This window comes from Hemiscyllium ocellatum, chromosome 16 (genome assembly GCF_020745735.1).
Source record: "Hemiscyllium ocellatum isolate sHemOce1 chromosome 16, sHemOce1.pat.X.cur, whole genome shotgun sequence".
In the NCBI taxonomy this organism is placed as follows: domain Eukaryota; kingdom Metazoa; phylum Chordata; class Chondrichthyes; order Orectolobiformes; family Hemiscylliidae; genus Hemiscyllium; species Hemiscyllium ocellatum.
The window spans coordinates 80,011,925-80,038,218 of NC_083416.1; the positions used below are offsets into that span (position 1 = coordinate 80,011,925).

At 40.9% G+C, this 26,294-nt stretch overlaps 1 protein-coding gene across 1 annotated transcript in view; it reads left to right on the forward strand.

Annotated features, from left to right (window-relative positions):
- The window catches only part of LOC132823105 (uncharacterized), a 34,773-nt gene extending 8,860 nt beyond the window's left edge, over positions 1–25,913 (forward strand). The window contains exons 3-7 of the mRNA XM_060836644.1: positions 6,245–6,419; positions 6,503–8,894; positions 18,211–18,298; positions 21,880–24,318; positions 24,815–25,913. Of these exons, the coding sequence (XP_060692627.1) occupies positions 6,245–6,419; positions 6,503–8,894; positions 18,211–18,298; positions 21,880–24,287 (5,063 nt within the window). The 3' untranslated portion in view covers positions 24,288–24,318; positions 24,815–25,913. The remainder of the gene's footprint in view (positions 1–6,244; positions 6,420–6,502; positions 8,895–18,210; positions 18,299–21,879; positions 24,319–24,814) is intronic.
- The last annotated feature ends 381 nt before the right edge of the window (positions 25,914–26,294 follow it).

Sequence of the window (26,294 nt, forward strand, 5' to 3'; positions counted from 1 at the left end):
TTTTACAAATATATTAAGGAAAAAAGGGCAACAACTGAGCGAATGGGACCCCTCAAAGATCAGCAAGTTTGCCTTTGTGTGGAACCATAGGAGATAGGGGTGATACTGAATGAATATTTTGCATCAGTGTTTACTGTGGAAAACGACGTGAAAAGTATTGAATGCAAGGCAATAGATGTTGATATCTTGGAAAATATCCATATTACAGAGGAGGAGATGCTGGATTTCTTGAAATGTGTAAAAGTGGATAAATCAAAAGGACCTGATGAGGTGTAGCCTAGAGCTCTGTGTGAAGCTAGGGAAGTGATTGCTGGGCCTCTTACTGAGATATTTGTATAATCAATAGTCACAGTTGAGGTGCCAGAAGACTGGAGGTTGGCAAACGTGATGCCACTGTTTAAGAAAGGTGGTAAGGACAAGCCAGGGAGCTATAGACCATTGAGCTGATGTCGGTGGTGGGCAAGTTGTTGGACGCAATCCTGAGGGATAGGCTGCACATGTATTTGGAAAGGCAAGGACTGATTAGGGATAGTCAACATGGCTTTGTGCGTGGGAAATTATGTCTCACAAACTTGATTGAGTTTTTTTTTGACAAAGGAACAAGGAGGATTGATGAGGGCAGAGTGGTAGATTTGATTTCAGTAAGACGTTCGACAAGGTTCCCCATGGGAGAGTGGAGTCCAAGGTTCGACCTCATGGAATAAAGTGAGAACTAGACATTTGGATGCAGAACTGGCTAAAAGGTAGTTGTTTTTCAGACTGAAGGTCTGTGACCAGTGGAGTGCCACAAGGATTGGTGTTGGGTCCACGAATGTTCATCACATATAAATGATTTGGATGTGAGCATCAGAGGTATAGTTAGTAAGTTTGCTGATGAAAACAAATTTGGAGATGTAGTGGACAGCAAAGAAGGTTACCTCAGATTACACCAGGATCTTGATCAGATGGTCCAATGGGCTGAGAAATGGCAGATGGAGCTTAATTTAGATAAATGTGAGGTGCTGCATTTTAGGAAAGCAAATCTTAGCAGGACTTATACACTTAATGGTAAAGTCCTAGGGAGTGTTGCTGAGCAAAGTGACCTTGGAGTGCAGGCTCATAGCATTTTGAAAGTGGAGTCGCAGGGAGATAGGATAATGAAGAAGGTGTTCGGGATGCTTTCCCTTTATTGGTCAGAGTATTGAGTACAGTAGTTGGGAGGTCATGTTGCGCCTGTACAGGACATTGGTTAGGTTACTGTAGGATTATTGCGTGGAATTCTGGTCTCCTTCTTATTGGAAAGTTGTTGTGAAACTTGAAAGAATTCAGAAAAGATATACAAGAATGTTGGCAGGGTTGGAGGATTTGAGCTATATGGAGAGGTTGAATAAGCTGGGGGTCTTTTCCCTGGAGTGTTGGAGGCTGAGGGGTGACCTTATAGAGGTTTACAAAATCATGAGGGGCATGAATAGGATAAATAGGCAAAGTCTTTTCCGTACGGTGGGGGAATTCTAGAACTAGAGCGTATAGGTTTAGGGTGAGACTGAAAAGATATAAAAGAGTCCTAAGGGATAACGTTTTCATGCAGAGGGTGGTACCTGTATGGAATGAGCTGCCAGAGTAAGTGGTGGAGGCTAGCACAGTTGCAACATTGAAAAGACTCTGTATGGCTATATGAAAAGGAAAGGTTTGGCGGGATATGGGTCAGGTACTGGCGGGTGGGACTTGACTGGGTTGGGATATCTGGTCGGCCATGGACGAGTTGGACCAAAAGGTCGGTTTCCGTGCTGTACATCTCTATGGCTGTATGATTAAGTGAAACTGAATCACAATATGCTGTATGTTACTGGGAATAATGACATGATTACAGTAGGCAATTATTATCCTGGACGATCATGGATTACTTGGAATATAACAGCAAATGTTAGAGAACCGCAGTAGGTCTGACAGCCTCGTGCAAAGAAAACAATCAACATTCTTCTGAACTCGACCCATTAATTGCTTTCTCTCCACAAATGCTACCAGATCTGCCAAATTTTCAGATGTTCTTTTGTTTCAATTCTCTAGCATGCAAAGTTCTTCGTTTTGCTTTGCTTATTAATTGTAAATGCGATTCTAAGGAGAATCAGCCTTTCTGCTGCGAAGGATCGTTATACCGATTTTGCAAAGAATACAAAAAAAACCATGCTATTATTTGTGTTTCTAAAGGATTCTGGATTTGCATATGCACCGTCCTTTCATTTCTTGCAGAAGCAATAAATCCTGAAACAATATATCATTCAGGACTATTGCTGCAATTATTGTTTGAGGCTGCTCGTGTCGCTGTCTACCAATCAGAAGCTGAAACGCTGCCCTGCATCTGCAGTGCCTCATTCTCCAGCTAAAGCAGCACAGCGAAAGAGCGACAAGACCAACAGTGACTGCCTATTTACCGCGCAGTCATGAACTGCCAATCTCCTCGGGTCTGTGTTTCGCTTACTTCCTCTCTTCCATATTAAAGTAATGACATGCATCCGTACCATTGTCCTGTAAGAGACAAGATAAGGTCATCGATTTTCCGATCTATTTTACAGCAACGTCCACCTGAGAACAATGGTAATAATGAGCGGGCCCGTGTCGGACCTCTTTACGGGTCTAGCCCTTTGATCGATCCCCGGACAGCAGGAACACAAACCCATTGTTGAGAATATCGCTGAGTATTTGAGACCAAGTATGTGGGAATTATCCACGCGGACATCTCGGCTGGTCTTTGATGAAAGACATTGAGGTTTATTTGGAAATTTGAGTTGTATTTGTTAATTAACCGCTGAGAGTCGCAATGGGGAGACATTTGTGTGGAGGTAAGAGCAGTTAGAAATCTAATGCTCTGGGCACATGGGTTCGAATCCCACTGCGGGAGGTGAGTTTTGAATTTTAAATTGATGTGAAGTCGAGAGCTGGCCTGATGGTAGGTTGATGTACAAACCCATTCCTTCGAGGGGTGGCAAACTACTGATCACAGCTGCTGCATGTGACTCCAGATGTAGAGGAATATGGTTAGTAATTTATATGGATGGGCCAATAAATGCTGACCAAGCTGATGAAGTCCTCGTCCAGCAAAGCAACAAAAAATGCAGATTGAGCCTAGAGTCCTAAAGTTGCTGCAGTAGGAAAGAGAGACAGTGTGTCTGTTTCAGGCACCAGACATTCAAATTCTCATATATCTCGCTCTTAGCCTTGCATGTTACGACGTCCACGTGTTCATCTAAATAATTGTCTTTTGAGGTTTCCTGTTTCCACCACCGTTTAAGACAGTGAAGTAAAGATGTTCACAACTCCCTCGTTGAAGAAGAAAAATCCTTAAATCAGTTCTAAATATCCTGACCCTTATGTTAATATTACGTCGTTTTGATTATTGACCCCTCTAAATAGGGGAAAAGTTTCTCTCTCCCTTGGCTTTTACTGTCCCTCGCAACGTTGTACCCCTCAATCTCAATGCCCCTCATCCTTCACTGCGGTAAGGGAATCAATTACAGTTTACCTCTTCTTTATTCGTAACTGAATCGCTGCAGTGAAGACAACACGCTCCCTTATTTAATCACATCCTTCGTACGTTGCAACCAGAATTGCACAATGCATCTGCCGTGATCAAACTCACGTTGCAATCAGATCAAACATAGTTACCTTGCTCTTGCATTCAGACAGAGCGACCAGAGGACAGAATTATGCCGCGCTATATCCGTTCTCTTTCTTTGTTAACACAAGTGGATAATTATTAGAAAATACTCCTTGCTGCATTGCGAATATTATATGTAGTCAATATCCAAATGAAGATTTCAGTTGCAGCCCAGTCATTCAATTTACTTGCTGCAAGATCGCCAGACCAGATGCCGGTCCTAACACAATCATTACTTCCTAGATCTTTCTTAAGAAATGGCTTGGAGTTCCATTGCGACTGTGGGTGGTATTTTATCTAATCTCCATAACTAGTCGAATGGAGATGGAATTTAAAGTCTGTGATACTATTACTTCAATGGCATGAAATTGCAAAGTGTCGATGTATAAACAGATCTGGGTATCCTCATCAATGTGTCACTGAAGTCTAACATAAAGGTGCAGCAAGCTGCTACGAAGGCTAAACGAATATTAACATTCAATTCAAGAGGATTTATGTTTATAGATAATCGAGTACTGGTTCAATTTTACAGAAGGTAGCTTCCACGGCAAATGTAGTATTTTACACAGGACCTGAAGAACGTTATTATTGACAAAGAGGGAGTCCAGCACAGGTTCATCAGATTTGTTCCTCTGATGGCGTGACTGTCCTATGAAAAACATTGGGCAAATTGAAGGTGTATTCTCTAGGATTTAGAAGAAGTGTTCTTGTTGAAACCTGCAGCATAGTTAAAGGGAAGGACAAAATAGATTTTGATTTTGTTTGGATTTTATTGTCACGTGCACACTAAAACAAATGCATCCGAGTATATTGAAAAGTTTTCACTGTCGCCACACACAATGGTCCATATTTCGATACAAAACGTCAAGAATATGGTAAAAAATAATAAGGAACAAAGGTAAAAGTTAAATATTACAGTCACTGCATTACAGACGCAGAAGAGATGATTCCCTTGGTTGGGTATCCTAGTCCTACCAGGGACAATTAAAAATAAGGAATGCCCACGATGGACGAGCATGAGAAGATTTTTTGATTAAATACTTGCAAACCCTTGGAAATCCCAACACAGAGTGCTGTAGAAGTTCAATCTTCAAGGATGGTTTAACTATGCTTTAAACATATTTTGATAGTTTTCTAGCTACCAACTGGGTCGAGATTCGTGCGGATAAATGATGAAAGACATTAAAGTGTTAGATTACTAATGATCGCGTTAAATAACTTGACAGCCTGGCAGGCTGAATGACCTACTCCTGCTTCCATGTTTCTGGGTCCGATTACTGAAAATGCAGCATTGCGCGTGCTGTGCGTTCCATGGACTGCGTTCTCTTTTGGAAAATCTTGTATTGTAATCTGCTACCAGTGGCCTGATCTTCGATGTTCACGTTGTCCACCATCGAGGCCGATCGTTGCGATGTTACATCCATATGTCGGTCTACTTTCTTCCTTCGAATTCTTAGACAAAACATAACATTTAAACCATTTAGGATTCGTCACTCATTTTGACAAATTTGTTTTCGTTTCAAAAGCTATTTCTTCCCTTTGTGCGTTTTTATGATGGACCGAGATCCTCACATTCTAAATCTTTTTCTCTATTTCCATCCAACTCATCTTTTCATTCTTAACCTCACCAATATAAACAGTACCCACGCCGCACTTCAACATCTGCGGCTTCATGAGCATGTTTCATAACTCGCGTTTCCTTCTGCGATGTTAAAGCATACTTTTCCTTAATCAAGTGAATTATTTTCAAAAGCAGATTGAGGTATAGAACAATCGAATTCGTGATACTTCAATCTTGGAGCTATTAAGTTTGGTCTCGGTCTAAATATCTAGGCAATTTTTTTGCAGAGTTTAATGACTGTACAGTGAGATTTGAGATGCTTCAAAAAGTAACTCACTGAAAGGTTGCAAACACCAACGATTTTGGTCGATGTGATGGTGTTCAGTTTGTTCTGTTTATTGAAGAATATGAAAGGGCACATAGTTGCCTATCTCATTCTTACCATGTAACCGCATGGGTTAATTAGTTTCTCGGAATACAGATGAACAGGCATTTTCTTAGTTTCAACAGAATGCTAACAGAATATCTAAACTTTGAAGCTGCGCACCTAATTATTGGGCATATACTTTCTTAGAAACGGTCAGGGTGCCGCAGTTTGATTCTGGACGAGGGGTGATAGGTTCACCAGATGTGTATTCCAGTAACATTCAAAATGATGTAGCGAAGGTGAAAAGAACCAAATAAACTGATTTGTGAGGACTCTGTTACCAACGCAGCGATTACTATCAGTGATATTCAACAAAAGAAAATTAGCGTCACGGAAATATTGTTAGCTTTTTAAAATACTAGCGATATCTAAACACTTTTAGAATCATTCACTGGTATGTAAAACCTAGAAATACTTGTAATTTCGTAAACTACGATTTATTAAAATTAAACCGTGGATTGACAATGTAACAACTAAACATGAACAACCGTTGATGACGAGAATGATGTGATTATCAAATGGCTCGGGAATCCGATACAGCAGGTTGAAAATGCCATTTGTGAAATGACATTTGTCTGGATATTTTTAATTGTGCACCCATAATTTGACAAACCTCTGAAAGGTCTAGCTTTAAGAGTAGTTGCAGTTATTGGGCGAAACTCTTCGTGTCGCTGTCGACCAATAAGAATTCGAGACGTTGGAAGAGATCGACCGCCTCCTCCTTCACAAACAGAACCATACCGGCAGTCTAGTGTCTGCGTTGCTCGTGTGCGGTCACGGTCAGAAAAGCTCTCCAGGTGATATCCTTATCGTTGCTCAGTTCAAAAATAGCATACTGATATGTAGCTAGTTATTTTTTCTGTTAGAATTGACGCATCAGTATGACAATGGGGACTGTTCTGATGAGCCGAGTGTCCATCATTTTTTTGCTCTGCATTTCTGCCCTGGTTTCCGAACAACTTCGCTACTCGATTCCCGAGGAAATGGAACGTGGAACATATGTTGGCAACGTCGCCGATGATCTAGGATTAAAGGTTTGGGAATTATCGAGTCGCAAATTTCTTCTGATTTCTGATTACGCGAAGAAATACATGGAGGTAAATGTAGAAAATGGTTTCTTATTTGTTTATGAAAGAATCGACAGAGAACAGCTTTGTAGCAAAACCGCGGCCTGTTCTCTCTCTTTCCAAATCACGCTCGATAATCCTTTGGAAATGTATCCCGTTGAAGTGGAGATACTAGACGTAAATGATAATTCACCCATTTTTTCGAGGAAGGAATTCCATTTGCAAATGAATGAGTTAAATGCGCCAGGCGCTCGCTTCCCTCTCGAGAGCGCGCATGATCTGGACGTGGGTACAAACACAATCAACACATACCAGATCAATCCGAACGAGCACTTTGATATTAAAGTGCAGACAAGAAGAGGAGGCAGTAAACGGGCCGAACTGGTATTAAAGAGGCCTTTGGACCGTGAACAACAGTCAATGTTTACTCTGGTATTGACAGCCATCGATGGTGGGATTCCGCAGAGATCTGGCACAGCGCGGATCATCATTAAGGTCATGGACGCAAATGATAACGCCCCCGTATTCGATCATGAAACTTACAGGGCGTCAACGGTAGAAAACACTGTGAATGGCTCTTTGGTGCTAAGAGTTCATGCTACTGATATTGATGAAGGGACAAACGCGGAGATAACATATTCTTTCACCCATGACGTTTCCCAGAATATTCGCGATTTGTTCAAATTGGATCCAGTATCTGGAGAAATCAGAGTTCGAGGTGTACTAGATTTTGAAGAAACAAATGTTTATGAGTTTGAAGTCCAAGCAATGAACTCCGCTCCATCTGAATTGTCAACTCTTGCAAATGTTGTCATCGATGTTGTTGACACTAACGATAATCGTCCTGTTTTACAAGTTACGATGGTGTCCGGTGCTGTGCGGGAAGATTCTTCTTCGGGAATTAGTATAGCACTGATCAGCGTCACGGATCGTGATTCTGGCGAATATGGGGAAGTTTATTGTGAGATCCCAGAGAATATTCCCTTCAGGATTGAAAAATATTTGAAGGGCAACTACAAGTTGATTACCAATGGCATTCTGGATCATGAGATTACCCCACTGTACAACATCTCCATTTCAGCCTGGGACGGTGGATTTCCTCCTCTTTCCGCAAGTAAATTCATTGTGGTTTCAGTCATTGATGTCAATGATAATGCACCAAGTTTTACACAATCATCATATAACGTGTATCTGATGGAGAATAACGCATCCGGTGCATCTATATTTGCAGTTACTGCAAATGATGCTGATTTGAATCAGAATGCGGAAATCTCTTATTCCATTGTCGACAATCGACAGCAAGAAGAAATACTTTCCTCTGCGTACTTTACGATGAACTCCAAAAATGGGAACATTTACGCTTTGCGCTCCTTCGACTACGAGCAGCAGAAACATTTCCAGGTGAAAGTTCAAGCTCAGGATGCTGGGTCGCCTCCATTGACCAGCACTACCTTCGTGAACGTTATTATTTTGGATCAAAATGACAATGCACCCATTATTGTTTCACCTCCAACATGGAACAACTCAGCAACAGTGGAGGTAATACCCCATTCAACATATCCAGGATATCTGGTCACCAAGGTAATTGCCACGGATGAAGACTCTGGTCAGAACGCAAGGCTTTCCTACGAGTTATTCGAAACCACTGATTCTAGTCTTTTTACTGTTGGACATCTCTCTGGAGAAATTAGAGCAACGCGAGCATTTAGTGATCAAGATATCATTGACGTGCGCGTGGTCCTCTGCGTGAAGGACAATGGACAGCCGAGCCTTTCCAGCAGCGCCACATTATCCTTTATCGTAATGTCCAATGTTACTGAGAAATCATTTGAACAACGTGATGAACCCAGATACTCGGAATATTTTTCAGGTATAAATAGTTATCTAATCATAATTTTCGGATCCACTTCCTTTTTGTTTCTCATAATAATATTATTTTTGCTCACCCTGAAGTGCAGACAAGATAGAAATGCTGCTGAAATTTATAGCTCTGCAGTCTGTTGTTGTAATGGGAGAAATTCGACTGATGGCTTTAATCGGACACCAGCAGGAAGGGATCCTTTGAATTATAGCGGGGCAGTTCAGGCAGGAAGTTACCATTACAGTGTGTGCTTGTCACCGGAATCATCGAAGAGTGACTTTCTGTTTCTAAAACCTTGTCATCCTACGTTGCCTTTCAACGATCGGAGTATTCATGACAGCAACGCAAGAAACTAACTTCGACAACAAACTATTCTGTCTGTGGCAGGTAATTCTTGATGAATAATTACGTATTATGTTTTCAAGTATAGAGTCAGAGTCACTTGTATACAGACAGGACTTTCATATTTATACTGGATAGATTATTGCACAACTTTCTCATTCCTGTTGCCATCCTGCCAGGGGTTCAATTAGAGTTATCCTTGTTTCATAATCTAATTGTTTCCTACTTTGAAAGTATTTCTTTACCTGGAAGGTATTACAATTTTTGTTTCTCAACCCCTCCCCCCCTCCCCCCCCCCCCCCCCCCCACCACCACCACCACCAATCCTTTTCATGGTTCTGATTTTGATAACTGCTGTTCAAAAGTTTCAGAAGGCCAATATTCTAACGGTATGGAAAACAATTTACTTTGAACAGCTTGTATTTCTCTTCTCTTTGAAGACCGGAGGGCAGCTTCATACCAACGCATTGCAGGAAAGAAGACATTAATTTTGGATTTGAGAGTGTTCTGTGAAACAGTGATCAGGGAACAAGATGTTATTTTTTGCAACCATACGCGTTAAGTTGTCAACTGTGGCTAATTTCACAGGATTCTTACCAGATTATCCCTCCAACGTCTGTCCGTTGTGCGCAATACGCTCGATGCTCTGCATGGCTTGTTTATCTTTTGATGTGGGCTCATGTGTTGGCCTTAGCTCCCCCACACAGCATATCTGGCGATAGTTCACAATTAATCACTTTCGAATCTTGGAGGAATACTTGCGCTCGCCTCGAATTTAGAAAATTTAAATCATAATCCAAAGCTTCTAAACATAAAATGCAAGCAGCATGTCGCGGTCGTTCAAATGGCGAGATATACTGTTCGTGATGCCCAGCTCTGGATAACAAAGATACTTAGCATACGTTAAAAAGGAAATCCTATTTTTGATCTCATGTATATCAAACCGTTCCTATGACACTATTTCAAAGAATACTAGAGTGCCCTTGTCACTATTCATCCCGAAATCAGTAAAACGCTGATTAACTTTCTCTTGCCTCGTAGCTGTTTGTGGCATGGTAGAATCATAGAACCGGGTATTACCGAAGAGGCCATTCAGCCATCGAGTCTATCCCGCCAAAAAAAATGCTCGCTCCACTTTCTAGCAATAGGCCCTAAACTTTGAATGTTACGATACTTCAAGTGTTCATCGAAATAGTTTTCAACGTTGTGAGATTACCGTCGAAAGTTAACCTCGCAAGCAATTGATGTCAAAATTCGTCACACCACCATGTTATTTTCATTTAAATGGTTCGGCCTGAGTCGAAAAGCTCTTTTATGGACTCTGAATTAGAGAAATGTATTGTGAAATCACAATTTCTTCTCTGCTTTAACTATTGTTTTATGTTATCAATTAGTTGATGCTTTGGACGTTATTAGTATTTTCCGGCTAATAAAATAGTTTGGTCATTGATATTGAGAAGGTGAATGTTTCATGTCCGCACCACAAGAAGCAGTATTTCCGAGTTTACAACCACAGTTTCCCTTATCTGTAATGCAGACCGACCACCGTTTTTGAGATATGTTCATTGTATCTATCAATGTCTTCCTGCCTGCTTACTGATTCTTTCAGCAGGCAACTATTTTGCTCTTCTATTAAGCGAACTGAAAATGGAAGATCTGTTACATTGCTCACAGACAGTCTGGACAAACGTAGCGTCACTGTATAATAAGACTTGGATATTTAACATACTACAGATTGTTTTCATCTAATAATCGATTTTTTTAAAAAAAAAGTAGACTTTGGGCTCTCATGATTTTAACTGTTTAGTGGCACATAAATTTAGACAGTCAGGAACCGAAGTGCACTGCACTTCAAATGCCTAATCTGAGATAAATCCTCGAATTTCTGTTTCCAGATTCCACGATACACAACCTTAAGATTGTTAGACGAAAGTCTCGATGCTACTCATATGTCCCTACACGTGTGTTGGGTTGCTTCTGTCGTCGAGGACTCAGGAATAAAGCTGTGCATCGTGGAATTTGTGGAAAAAAAACAGTTCCACGATTTATCTCACCACGGCGGTAGGGCCATTGCTGAAGTAGCCGAAGGTCGGTATTGACCGTTATGGTGATGGCCTCCTGCCGTACTTTTCCGGAATGAAAGTGTTTGACGCATTGCATTTAACTTTGTTCCAGCGTTCACTGAATCCCACTTGAGGATCTCTTTTGCCTAATTGCGACTGTTTGCAATTTCCATAGAGCTTCTTAGTTCTATATTCGGAAAATGCAGCATTGCTATCAATCAGGGCAGTTTATTTATCTCACAGATTGAGTCACGATGTTTCGTCAGATTTGAACATCAGTTGTAAAGATTTGCAGAGGGAGTGATGCTTGCAGAATCCTCATTCTGTACCACGCATAGATTTGCTAAGGAGCAACTGTTGCTTAGTAGTACGACTGATGTCAGATTCCATTAACCTGATCCTGAATTAGAGGTAGACCAACAGGGTGGGAGCTGGCTGGGTTGTGCTGCTTGTTTGAACAGAGCCCACCGAGACAACCTTTCACATAAATGTTAGCAGTGTAGACGGCATAAGGAAATTCAGGCTAGGGCGCTTATTATTTAACATAAATATAGATGTCTTCCACGCCAGCTGAGGGTTTTGTCTGGTACAAAATCGGTGCGTGTTCAATGTGTACTTTTATTACGTGGTGTCACATAGAGAGAATGCAATGTGTAAAATATTGTCCTGGGCAGGAGTAGTGATTTCAGCAAGATAAATTAGCAAACTTTAATTACTTACTGAATGGCTTTCACGCTGCTCATCATGGAGATTGGAAAATAAACGAAAGAAAGATAAATATTTCACTTAAATATCGCACCTTTAATTTTCAAGATTTCTCAAAATCTTTAGAGCAAAACACACAGTTTTGTTCATTTGGGAGACATTTATTGCTCGTCCCTTTTTGCCCTTGAGAAGGCGCTGGTGAACTACCTTCTTGAACTGCTGCAGTCCATGTACTGTAGTTAGGCTCACAATGTCATTAAGAATAGAATTTCATTATTTTGACCCAGCGACTGTGTTTGGCGACGTATTTCCAAGTCAGGAAGATGAGAGCCTTGGAGAAAAACATGAAGGCAGTGATGTCCCCGTGTATCTGCTGTCCTGTCCTTCGAGAAGTTGGAGTGGGCTTGGAAGAAGCTGTATAGGGATCTATGACGAATTTCTGATCAGTAATTGAAGTTGCAAAGCAGGAGACTCTGTAGTCAATTTGTCCCTACTCAGACCCCGAAACCACCCATCACGATAATGGACAGAGTGTTGAGTGCATGTGGTGCTGTTGGATTAATTGACCAGCACTATCTCGGGTTGCATGCGGCACGATTTATTTCAGTGCCGGTGTGTGTGTGTGGAGGGGGGGAGGGATGGGGTGGATGGGGGGGAGGGTCGGGGAGAGTTGGGAGGAGATGGGGGGGCAATTTGGCTGAAGAGCTAACGTTTCTTGCCGTTTACCAAACTCTTCACATTTTTAGCTTCACCGTGCTTATAGCTCGTTCGAAGTCTGCTAATGCAACTGGTGGATTTACGCAGAGAGCGTATTAATTCAGGTTTTCTAATCTGAATTAATGGTAATGGACGTGAGTAATTTAAAAGGCCTACAGATTGTGAAGCTACATATTGTGCTGTTTTAAATATTTACTGCTGTTGTCCCATATTTCTAAATTAGTACTGATACTTTAATTCATCGATCTTTTTTTCAGATAGGAAGGCAAACAGCTCAAATGATGCACTGTACCAGGCACTCCATCCAATTTTGACTGGTCAATTGGATGGTAATCCATGATGGAGGATGAAAGAAAATTCAGGCTGTAACAGGCTGCTCCTTTATTGAGGTATTTTAGTTGTTAGAGATGATTCCCTCTAATTGCAGGAGCAGGAATTGCTGTTTCACATGCTGTTGCGTTGCTTTGGAACGTTGGGGGAAAAAGACGTCAAAGCAAAAGCACTTTGAAAAGGGAGAAGGACAGACAAAGGCAGCACATGGTGAGGTCAGTGTAGAATAGAGAGAGAGAGAGAGAGAGAGAGAGGAAAGAATCCAATACTGCCAACTGACGCAACAGTGAACCTGCGCAGTTACTGCCTTTGCTGTTTGAACTCATATATCGCTGGACATCGGATTGCATCTCGGAAAATTAACAAACAGTGAAATTCGCAACTAATCTTGGACGAACCTGTTTGGGAGAGGTCACAGCACAGAAACAGACAAGTGAATATTTTTCAGTTTGGCCTACAGAACATCTGCAGCAGTGAGTGGAGTCGGTTCTTTCTTGATTATATGTTTTATTGAGATACGTCTCTTGATTAAACTTAAAATATAACTCACAAGTATTAAGTCAACCTGGAGCATTATTTTTGTCGAGAAATGAAACCGTGCTATTTTCTGTGTCTGTAGATTGAAAGAAGCAAAAATGGCCTTTAGTACAGTGTTATGCTCTTTTTGTCAGGTGTGCGAGTTTATGGAGAGTTTACGTGTGACTGAAGATCATATCTGCAATAATTGACGTTTTTGAGTATCTTGAAAGATGGAACGATCAGTTGGAGAGACAGAAGCAACAAAAAATTTACAAGAGCAGGGGAATGTGATGAATGGCAGTTATAGGAAGGGAAAAAAGTTGCAGATGCAGTCACATAGATGGGTTAACTCAAGAAAAGATAAGAGAGGTAGTCAAGTAATGCAAGAGTCTTCTGTGGCTATCACCATTTCAAACGAGTATGCTGTTTTGGAAAATGTAGGGGGTGATGGATTCTCAGGGGAATGTAGCACAAACAGCCAGGTTTCTGGTATCGAGACTGGCTCTATTGCAATGAGGAATACGTCGGGTTCGGAAAGATCAATTGTGTTTGGGGGCTTTCCCGTCTGAGGCGCAGATAGACGTTTTTGTGACCAGCAGTGAAAAATCAGAATGGTGGTTGCCTCTCTGGTGTCAAGATCAAGAATGTCTCAGAGAGGGTGCAGGATATTCTCAACGGGGAGAGGTACCAGCTGGAGGTCATTGTACAATTGGAACCGATGTCATAGGAAGGCAAAAGGATGAGATTCCGAAGGGAGAATGTAGAGAATTTGGCAGGAATTTAAAAAAAGAGATCCACGAGAATAGTAACACTGGATTTCTCCTGGTGCTGCGAGCTTCTGTGGATAGCAAAAGGAAGAAAGAGCAAATGAATATATTGCTGAGGAGCTGTTGTGTGGGAGAAAGACACATTTTTGGATCATTGGAATATCTTCTGGGGTAGAAATGACCAGTACGAGAAGAACGGATTGCACCTGAATTGGAAGGGAACTAATATACTGGCAGGGAGATTTGCTATAGCTGCTTAGGAGGAGTTTAAATATTAAGATGGGGGCGGAGCCAAGGAAGATAGCGAGGAAATAGATCAATCTGAGATTGGTACACTTGTGGAAAGAAGCGAGTCAAACAGTTAGGGCAGGCAGGGACAAAATAGAGAACAAGGTTAAATTGAGAAATTAAACTGCAATTATTTCAATGCAAGAGGCCTAACAGGGAAGGCAGATGCACTCACGGCATGGTTAGGAACATAGGACTGGGATATCATAGCAATTGCATATTTGTGGCTCAGAGATGGACAGCACTGGCAGCTTAATGTTCCAGGATACAAATGCTACAGGAAGGATGAAAGGGAGGCAAGAGAGGAAGGGTCATGGCATTTTTGATAAGGAATAGCATTATATCTGTACTGAGGGAGGATATTCCCGGAAATTCATCTAGGGAACTTATTTGGGTTGAACTGAGAAATAAGAAAGGGATGATCACCTTTTTGGAATTGTATTATAGAACCCCTAATAGTCAGACGTAAATTGAGAAACAGATGTGTAAGGATATTGCGATTATCTGTAAGAATAATGGGGTGGTTATGGTAGGGGAGTTTACCTTTCCAAACATAGTCTGGGACTGCAACAGTGTTAAGTGTATGCAAGTGAAGTTTCTGATTCAATATGTGGATGTACTTCCTGGAGAAGGTGCAAAACTTGACCGATTCTTGGGAAATAAGGCAGGGCAGGTGACTGAGGTGTCAGTGGGGGAGTACTTGGGGGCAGCGACAATATTTCTATTAGATTTAAAATCGTGATGGAAAAGGATAGTCCAGATCTAAAATTTGAAGTTCTAAATTGGAGAAAGGCTAATTTTGACAGTATTTAGCAAGAACTTTCAAAAGCCGATTGGAGTCAGATTGTCGAGGTAAATGACTGGCTATAAAATGGGAAGCCTTCAGAAATGAGATAATGCGAGTCCAGAGACAGTATATTCCTGTCAGGGTGAAAGGAAACGCTGGTAGGTGTAAGAAATGGTGGATGACGAAAGAAATTGATAGTTTGCTTAAGAAAAAGAAGAAAGCATATTTCTGGTATCAGCAAGACAAACCAAATGAATACTTAGAAGAGTATAAAGGCAGTTGGAGTATACTTAAGTGGGAAATCAGGAGGGCAAAAAGGGGATATGAGATAACTTGGGCAAATAGTGTTAAAGAAAATCCAAAGAGTTTTAACAAATATATTAAGGACAAAGGGGCAACAACTGAGCGAATGAGGCCCCTCAAATATCAGCAAGGCAGCCTTTGTGTGGAACCACTGGAGATGGGGGTGATACTAAATGAGCATTTTGCATCAGTGTTTACTGTAGAAAAGGACGTGGAAAGTATGGGATGCAAGGAAATAGATGGTGATATATTGGAAAATGTCCATATTACAGAGGGGGAGGTGCTGGATCTCTTGAAATGCATACAAGTAGATAAATCCCAGGACCTGATTAGACATACCCTAGAACTGTTTGGGAAGCTAGGGAAGTGATTGCTGTGCCTCTTCCTGAGATATTTGTAACATCAATAGTCACAGGTGAGGTGCCGGAAGACAGGAGGTTGACAAACGTGGTACCACGTTTAAGAAAGGTGGTAAGGACAAGCCAGGGAACTATAGACCAGTGAGCCCGATGTCGGTGGTGGGCAAGTTGTTGGAGGCAATCCTGAGGGATAGGCTGTACATGTATTTGGAAAGGCAAGGACTGGTTAGGGATAGTCAACATGGCTTTATGTGTGGGAAATAATCTCTCACAAACTTGATTTAGTTTTTTTGAAGAAGTAATAAGGAGGATTGATGAGGGCAGAGTGGTAGATGTGATCTATGTAGATATCAGTAAGGCGTTCGACAATTATCCCCACGAGAGAGTGATGAACAAAGTTAGATCTTATGGAATACAGGGAGAACCCGACTTTTGGATGCAGAACTGACTAAAAGGTAGTTGTTTTCAGACTGGAGGTCTGTGACCAGTGGAGTGCCACAAGGATTGGTGCTGTTTCCACTAATTTCCATAGTTTATATAAATGATTTGGATGTGAGCATAAGAGGTATAGTTCGTAAGTTTGTTGATGACACCAAAATTAGAGGTGTAGTGGACTGCAACGAAGGTTACCTCAGATTACAACGGGATCTTGATTAGATGTTCCAATGGGCTGAGAAATGGCAGATGGAGCTTAATTTAGAAAAATGTGACGTGCTGCATTTTGGGAAAGCAAATCTTAGCAGGACTTATACAATTAATGGCAAGGTCCTAGGGAGTGTTGCTGAGCAAAAAGGCCTTGGAGTGCAGGCTCATAGCTCCTTCAAAGTGGAGTCGCAGGTAGATAGGATTGTGAAGAAAGCGCTTGGTATGCTTTTCTTTATTAGTCAGATTATTGAGTACAGTAGTTGGGAGGTCATGTTGCTCCTGTACAGGGCATTGGTTAGGCTACTGTAGGAGTATTGTGAGCAATTCCAATCTTCTTCCTATCGGAAAGATGTTGTGAAACTTGAAAGAGTTCAGAAAAGATGTACAAGAATGTTGGCAGGGTTGGAGAATTTGAGCTATAAGGAGAGGTTGAATAGGCTAGGGCTGTTTTCCCTGGAGTGTTGGAGGCTAAGGGGTGACATTATAGAGGTTTATAAAATCATGAGGGGCGTGGATAGGATAAATAGACAAAATATTTTCTCTGGGGTGTGGGATTCTAGAACTAGAGGGCATAGGTTTAGGGCAAGGGGGAAATAAATAAAAGCGACCTAAGGGACAACGTTTTTCACACAGAGTGTGGTACGTGCATGAAATGAGCTGCCAGAGGACGTGGTGGAGGCTAGCACAATTGCAAAATTTAAAAGGCATCTGGATGACTATATGAATAGGAAGGTTTGGAGTGATATGGATCAGGTACTGGCAGGTGGGTCTAGATTGGGTTTAATATCTGGTCAGCATGGACAAGTTGGACCAAAGAGTCTGTTTCCGTGCTGTACATCTCTATGACTCTATGACTAAGTGAAACTGAATCACAATGTGCTGAATGTTACTGGGAATATTGTCATAATTACAGTAGGCATTTGAATTCTGGACGACCGTGGACTATTTGGAACAAAATAGCAAATGTTAGAGAAACGCAGTAGATCTGGAAGCCTCGAGAGAAAACACTCAACATTCTTCTGATCTTTATGCATTAATTGTTTTCTCTCCACAAATGCTACCAGGTCTGCTAAATTTTAGGATTTCTTTTGTTTCAGTTCTCTAGCATCCACAGTTCTTTGTTTTGCTTTGCTTATTATTTGGAAATACGATTCGAAGGAGAATCAGTCTTTCTGCTGCTAAGTTGGTTACAACGATTTCACAAAGAATACGGAAAAAACACATGCTATTACCTGTGTTTCTAAAGGATTCTGGATTTGCACGTGCACGGTCCTTTCATTTGACGCAGTTGCAATAAAGCCTGAAACAATATAACTTTCAGGACAATTGCTGTAGTTATTGTTTGAGGCTATTTGTGTCGCTGTCTACCAATAAGAAGCTGTAACGCTGCCCTGCATCTACAGTGCCTCATTCTCCAGCTAAAGCACCACAGCGAAGAAGCGACAAAACCAACAGTGCCTGTGTATGTGCCGTGCAGCCATGAACTGCCAATCTCCTCGGATCTGTGTTTCGTTTACTTCCTCTCTTCCATATGAAAGTATTGACATGCATCCGTACCATTGTCCTGTAAGAGACAAGATAAGGTAATCGTTTTGCCGATCTATTTTACAGCAACATCCACCTGAGAACATCCTCCGGACCTCTTTACGGAGCTAGCCCTTTGATTGGTTCCCGAACAGCAGGAACACAAGCCCTTTGTTGAGAATATCGCTGAGTATTTGAGACCAGGTATGTGGGAATTAGCCACGCGGACATCTCGGCTGGTCTTTGATGAAAGACGCTAGTACATTGAGGTTAATTTGGAAATTTGAGTTGTATTTGTTTATTAACCGCAGAGAGTCACAATGGGGAACATTTGTGTGGATGTAATAGCAGTCAAAAATCCAATGTTCTGGGCACTTGGTTCGAATCCCATGGCGGGAGGTGAGTTTTGAATTTAAAGTTGACGTGAAGTCGAGAGCTGGCCTGATGGTCGATTTATGTGCAAACCAATTCCTTAGAGGGATGGCAAACTACTAGTCACAGCTGCTGCATGTAACTCCAGATGTACAGCAATGTAGTAAGGAATTTATATGGATGGACCACAAATACTGACCAAGCTGAAGTCCTCGTCCAACAAAACAAGAAACAAAGAAAACTGATTGACAGTGGCTGGAATCCTAAAATGGCTGCGGTAGGAAAGAAGCTCAGCGTCTGTTTTGGGCATCAGACATTGAAATTCCCCAATATTTCGCCCATGTTTTTGCATGTTACCAAGTGCACATACTCATCTAAATAGTTGTCTCTTGAGGATTCCTGCTGTTACCACCGTTTAAGGCAGTGAAGTCAAGATGTCCACAACGCTCTCGTTGAAAAAGAAAAATCTTTAAGTCCATTCTAAGACTCCTGATCCTTACGTTAATATTATGTCATATTGATTATTGACCCATCTAATAAGGGGATAAGCTTCTCTTTACCTCGGCTTTTAATGTCCATCGGAACGTTGTACGCCTCAATATCAATGCCCCTCATCCTTCACTGCGGTAAGGGAATCAATCACAGTTTATCTCTTCTTTTTTCGTAGCTTAATCGCTGCAGTCAAGACAACACGCTCCCTTATTTAATCACATCCTTCATCCATTGCGACCAGAATTGCATAATGCACCTGCTGTGACCAAACTTACGTTGTAATCAACTCAAACATAAATAACTTGCTCTTGCTTTCAGGTAGGGCGATCAGAGGACAGAGTTATGCAGCGTTGTATCCGTTCTCTTTCTTTGCTAATACAAGTGGATAATTATTTGAAAATACTCCTTGCTGCAATGCGAATATTATACGTAGACAATTTCCAAATGAAGATTTCAGTTGCAGTCCAGTGTTTCAATTTAGCTGTTGAAAGAGCTCAAGACCAGATGCCGGTCCAAACACAATCAATACTTCCTAGATCTTTCTTAAGAAATGGCTTGGAGTCCCATTGCGACTGTGGATAGTATTTTAATTCAACAACTAGTCAAATGGGGATGTAATTTCAAGTCTGCGATATTATTACTTCAATGGCATGAAATTGCAAAGTGTCGATGTATAAAGAGACCTGGGTATCCTCGTCAATGTGTCACTGAAGTCTAACATACAGGTACAGCAAGCTGCTAGGAAGGCTAAACGAATAATAATCTTCAATTCAAGAGGATTTGTGTTTTCAGATAATCAAGTACTGGTTCAATTTTGTAGAAGGTAGCTTCTACGGCACAGGCAGTATTTTACACAGTACCTGAAGAACGTTATTATTGACTCAGAGGGAGTCTAGCAAAGGTTCACCAGACTTGTTCCTCTGATGGCGTGACTGTCCTAGAAAGAATATTGGGCAAATTGAAGGTCTATTCTCTAGGGTTTAGAAGAAGTGATCGCATTGCAACCTGCAGCATAATTAAAGGAGACAAAATAGATTTAGATTTTGTTTGGACTTTATTGTCACGTGCACACAAATACAAATGCACGCACAATGTTCCATCTTAGGCACAATTATCTCGATACAAAAAGTTAAGAACAATGTAGAAAGAAAGAAGGAACAAAGTTACAAGTTAAATATTAAAGTCAGCATATCACAGATGCAGGAGAGATGATTCCCTTGGATGGGGATCCTAGTCCCATCAGGGACAATTAAAATAAGGAATGCCCACGTTGGACTAAGTTGAGGAGATTTTTTGATTCAATCGTTCTGAACCTTTGGAAATCCTAACACAGAGTGCTGTGGAAGCTCAATCTTCAAGTATAGTTTAACTATGTTCAAAACATACTTTGATAGTTTTCTAGCTACCAAAGGGATAGAGATTGTGGGGATAGATAATGAAAGACATCAAAGTATTAGATTAGTAATGATCGCGTTAAATAACATGACAGGCTGGCAGGCTGAATGGCCTTCTCCTGCTCCCACGTTTCTCAGTTCCGATCATTAAAAATACAACATTGCGAGTGCTGTGCGCTCCATGGACAGCGTTCACTTGTGGGAAACGTTCTACTGTAATCTGCTACCAGTGGCCTCATTTTTGCTGTCCACGTTGTCCACTATCAAAGCCGAACGTTGCGATTTTACATCGATATAGCGATCTACCTCTCTTCCTTCGAATTCTTAGACAAAAGCTAACATTTAAACCATTTAGAATTCGTCGTACATTTCAACATATTTTGTTTTTGTTTCAAAAGCTATTACTTCCCCTTGTGCGTTTTTTGATGATGGCCCGAGATTCTCGCATTCTAACTCTTTTTATATGTTTCCGTTCAACTTATCTGTTCATTTTTAACCTCACGAATATAAACAACACCCATTCCGCACTTCAACATCTGCGGCTTTATGAGCATGATTCATAACTCGCGTTTACTTCTGCGGTGTTAAAGCATGATTTTCCATAATCAAATGAACTATTTACAAAAGCAGATTGTGGTATAGAACATTCGAGTTCGGTGATACTTCAATCGTGGAGCTATTCCTTTTGATGTCGGTCTAGATATCGGGGACATTTTCGCGGTGTTTAATGACTGGTCAGTCCGATTTGAGATGCTTCAAAAAGTAACTCAGTAAAAGGTTGCAAACACCAAAGATGTTGGTCGATGTAATGATGTTCAGTGTGTTACGTTTATCGAAGAATATCAAAGTGCGCACAGTTGTCTATCTCATTCTTTTCATGTTACCGCATGCGTTAATTAATTGCTCGGAATACAGATGTACAGGTATTTTCTTAGTTTTAACAGAATGCCAGCAGAATATTGAACGTTTAGAGCAGCACAACTAATTATTGGGCATATACTTTCTTGGACACGATCAACGTGCCGCTGTTTGATTCTGGACGAGGGATGATAGGTTCACCAGAAATGTATTCCAGTCACATTCAAAAAGAGGTAGCGTGCGTGAAAATAAACTGATTTGTAAGGACTACTGAGGGAGATAAAAGATCTGTTACGAACGTAGCGATAACAAAAAAAATCAGCGTCTCGGAAATAATGTTACCTTCTTCAAGTATTAAAGATATCTAAACACTTTTAGAATCATTAATTCAAATTTAAGGCCTAGAAATGCTTGTAAATTTCGTAACCGACGATTTATTTAAGTCGTGGAAGGGCAATATAACAACTAAACATGGACAGCCATTGATGACGATAATGATGCAATTATCAAACGGCTCAGGATTCCGATACAGCACATTGAAAATGCAATTTGTGGAATGCCATTTGTCGAGATATTTTTAATTGTACACCTATAATTTGACAAGATCTCTGAAGGGTCTAGCTTTAAGAATAGTTGCAGTTATTGGGCGAAACTCTTCGTGTCGCTGTCGACCAATAAGAATTCGAGACGTTTGAAGAGATCGACCGCCTCCTCCTTCACAAACAGAACCATCCCGGCAGTCTGCTGTCTGCGTTGATCGTGTGCGGTCACGGTCAGAAAAGCTCTCCAGGTGATATCCTTATCGTTGCTCAGTTCAGAAAATCGGATATTGATATGCAGCTATTATTTTTTTCTGTCAGAATTGACGCCTCAATTTGACAATGGCAACTACTCTGATGAGCCGAGTGACCATCATTTTTTTGCTCTGCATTTCTAACCTGGTTTCCGAACAACTTCGCTACTCGATTCCCGAGGAAATGGAACGTGGAACCTTTGTTGGCAACGCCGCTGAAGATCTAGGATTAAAGGTTTGGGAATTAGCGAGTCGCAAATTTCTTCTGATTTCTGATTACTCGAAGCAATACGTGGAGATAAATGTAGAAAATGGTTTCTTATTTGTTAATGAAAGAATCGACAGAGAACAGCTTTGTAGCAAAACCGCGGCCTGTTCTCTTTCGTTCCAAATCACGCTCGAGAATCCTTTGGAAATGTTTCCCGTGGAAGTGGAGATACTAGACGTAAATGATAATTTGCCCGTCTTTTCGAGGAAGGAATTCTATTTGCAAATCAATGAATTAAATGCGCCGGGCGCTCGTTTCCCTCTAGAGAGCGCGCGTGATCTGGACGTGGGTACAAACACAATCAACACATACCAGATCAATCCGAACGAGCACTTTGATATTAAAGTACAGACAAGAAGAGGGGGAAATAAAAATGTCGAGCTGGTATTAAAGAGGTCTTTGGACCGTGAAAAACAGTCAATGTTTACTCTAGTATTGACAGCCATTGACGGTGGGATTCCACAGAGATCTGGCACAGCGCGGATCATCATTAACGTCATTGACACAAATGATAACGCACCGGTCTTCGATCATGAAACTTACAGGGCGACAGTGGTGGAAAATATTGCGAATGGCTCTTTGGTGCTAAAGGTTCATGCTGCTGATATAGATGAAGGTACAAACGCTGATGTGACTTATTCTTTCACCAATCATGTTTCTCAAAATATTCTTGAGTTGTTCAAATTGGACCCTATGACTGGAGAGATCAGAGTTCGAGGAGTACTGGATTTTGAAGAAGCCAATGTTTATGAATTTGACGTCCAAGCAATGAACTCTGCTCCGTCTGAATTGTCAGGTCTTGCAAATATTGTCATTGATGTACTTGACACTAACGACAATAGTCCTGTGTTGCAAGTTACGGTGGTGTCCAGTGCTGTGCGGGAAGATGCTTCTCCAGGGGTTGGTATTGCTCTGATCAGCGTAACGGATCGCGATTCTGGCGAATATGGGACAGTTCAGTGTCAGATCCCAGACAGCATTCCGTTCAAGATTGAAAGATCTTTGAAGGGCAACTACAAGTTGATTACCAATGGCTTTCTGGATCATGAGATTACCCCACTGTACAACATCTCCATTTCAGCCTGGGACGGTGGATTTCCTCCTCTTTCAACAAGTAAATTCATTGTGGTTTCAGTCATTGATGTCAATGATAATGCACCAAGTTTTACACAATCATCATATAACGTGTATCTGATGGAGAATAACGCACCCGGTGCATCTATATTTGATGTTAGTGCAAATGATGCTGATTTAAATCAGAATGCGGAAATTTCTTATTCCATTGTCGACAGTCAAGAAGAAATACCTTCCTCTGCGTACTTTACGACTAACTCCAAAAATGGGAACATTTACGCGTTGCGTTCCTTCGACTATGAGCAACAGAAACATTTCCAGGTGAAAGTTCAAGCTCAGGATGCTGGGTCGCCTCCACTGAGCAGCACTACCTTCGTGAACGTTATTATTTTGGATCAAAATGACAATGCACCCATTATTGTTTCACCTTTAACATGGAACAACTCAGCAACAGTGGAGGTTATGCCACGCTCAACATATCCAGGATATCTGGTCACCAAAGTAATTGCCACTGATGAAGACTCTGGTCAGAACGCAAGGCTTTCCTATGAGATTTTGGAAGCCACTGATCCTAGTCTGTTTACTGTTGGACTTATTTCTGGAGAAATTAGAGCAACGCGAGCCTTTAGTGATCAAGATATCTTTGCCGTGCGTCTAGTCCTTTGCGTGAAGGACAATGGACAGCCGAGCCTTTCCAGCAGCGCCACATTATCCTTTATCGTAATGTCCAATGTTACTGAGAAATCATTTGAACAACGTGATGAACCCAGACACTCGGAATATTTTTCAGGTATAAATAGTTATCTAATCATAATTTTCGGATCCACTTCCTTTTTGTTTCTCATAATAATATTATTTTTGCTCACCCTGAAGTGCAGACAAGATAGAAATACTGCTGAAACTTATAGCTCTGCAGTCTGTTGTTGTAATGGGAGAAATTCGACTGATGGCTTTAATCGGACACCTACAGGAAGGGATCCTTTGAATTATAGCGGGGCAGTTCAGACCGGAAGTTATCATTACAGTGTGTGCTTGTCACCGGAATCATCAAAGAGTGACTTTCTGTTTTTAAAACCTTGTCATCCTACGTTGCCTTTCAACGATCGGAGTGTTCGTGACAGCAACGCAAGAAACTAACTTCGACAACAAACTATTCTTTCTGTTGCAGGTAATTCTTGATGAATAATAACGTATTATGTTGTCAAGTATAGAGTCAGAGTCACTGGTATACAGACAGGATTTTCATATTGATACTAGAAATATTATTGCACAAGTTTCTCATTCCTGTTGCCATCCTGCCAGGGGCTCGATGAGAGTTATCCTTATTTAATAATCTGATTTGTTTCTGCTTTGAAAGTATTTCTTTACCTGAAAGATATGGCAAAATTTATTCCCCCCCCTCCCCGTCCTTCTAATGTTTCTGTTTTTGATAACTGCTGTATAAAAGTTTCAGTTGGCCAATGTTTTAATAGAATCGTAAACCATTTCATTTGCACAGCTTGTATTTCTCTTAAGACCTGAGTGCACCTTTATATCAAAGAATTGCACGAAAGAAGACGTTAATTTTGGACTTGAGAGTGTTCTGTGAAACAGTGATCAGAGAACAATATGTTATTTTTTGTAATTCATATGCTTTAAAGAGTCAACTGTGTTTAATTTCACAGGATTCTTACCAGATTATCCCTCCAACGTACCACCGTTGTGCGCAACACGCTCGATGCTTTGTATGGCTGTTTAAACTTTGATGCGGGCTGACAGCATATCCTGCGATAGTTCACAATTACCCACCTTCAAATGTTCGAGGGATGTTTGCGCCAGCCTATAATTTAGAAGATTCAAATCACAATCCAAATCTTCTAAACGTAAAATGCAAGCTGCATGTCGCGTATCGTTCAAACGGCAAGCTCTACTGTCCGTGATGTCCAGCTCTTGATAACAAAGATACCTGGCACAAGTTAAAAACGAAATCCTGTTACTGATCTCATGTATATCAATCCGTTCCTCTGCCACTATTTCAAAGAATAGGGGAGTGTCCTTGTCATTATTCATCACAGCATCAATAAAATGCTGATTAATTATCCTTTGCCACGTAGCATTTTGTAGGAATGTAGAATCAGAGAACCGTATTACAGAAGATGCCATTCAACCATCGAGTCAACCCGCCAAAAATACACTTTATCTACACTCGCCCCACTTTTCAGCACAAGGCCCTTTCAATGTTATGATGCTTCAAATTTTCATCCAAGTCCTCTTAAATGTGACATTACCGTCAAAAGTTAACCTTACAAGCAATTGATGTCAAAGTTCGTCACACCACCATGTTATTTTTATTTGAAAGGTTCGGCCTGAGTCAAAAAGCTCTTTTAGGGACCCTGAATCAGAGAAATGTATTGTGAAATCACAATTTCTTCTCTGCTTTAACTATTCTTTTATGTTATCAATTGGTTAATGCTTTGGATTTTATTATTATTATCTGGCTAATGTTCACTTATTAGTAAAATAATTTGAAAATTAATATTGAGAAGGTGAATGGTTCATGTCCGCACCACAAGAAGCATTATTTTAGAGTTTACAACCACAGTGTCCCTTATCTGTAATGCAGAACGACCACCGTTTTGGAGAGATGTTAATTGTATCTACCAATATCTTCCTGCTGGCTTATGTTTGCTGCTGATTCTTTCAGCAGGCAACTATTTTGCTCTTCTGTTAAACGAACTGAAAATGGAAGAACTGTTATATTGCTTACAGAGAGTCTGAACAAATGTGGCGACACGTTATAATAAAACTGGGTTATTTAACGCAGTACAGATTGTTTTCATCTAATAATCAAAAATAATGAATTCAGACTTTGGGCTCTCATGAGTTGGACTGCTTCGTGGCAAACAAATTTAGACAGTCGGGAACTGAAGTACACTGCACTTCAAAAGCCTAATCTGAGAAAAATCGTGGAAACTTTTTTTCAAATTCCACGATACACAATCTTAAACTTGTCAGACGAAAATCTCGATGGTACCCAACTGTCCCTACACGTGTATTGGGTTGCTTCTGTCATCGATGACTCAGGAATAAAGCTGTGCATCATGGAATTTGATTTTTAAAAAAGTTCCACGATTTATCTCACCACGGAGATAGGGCCATTGCTGA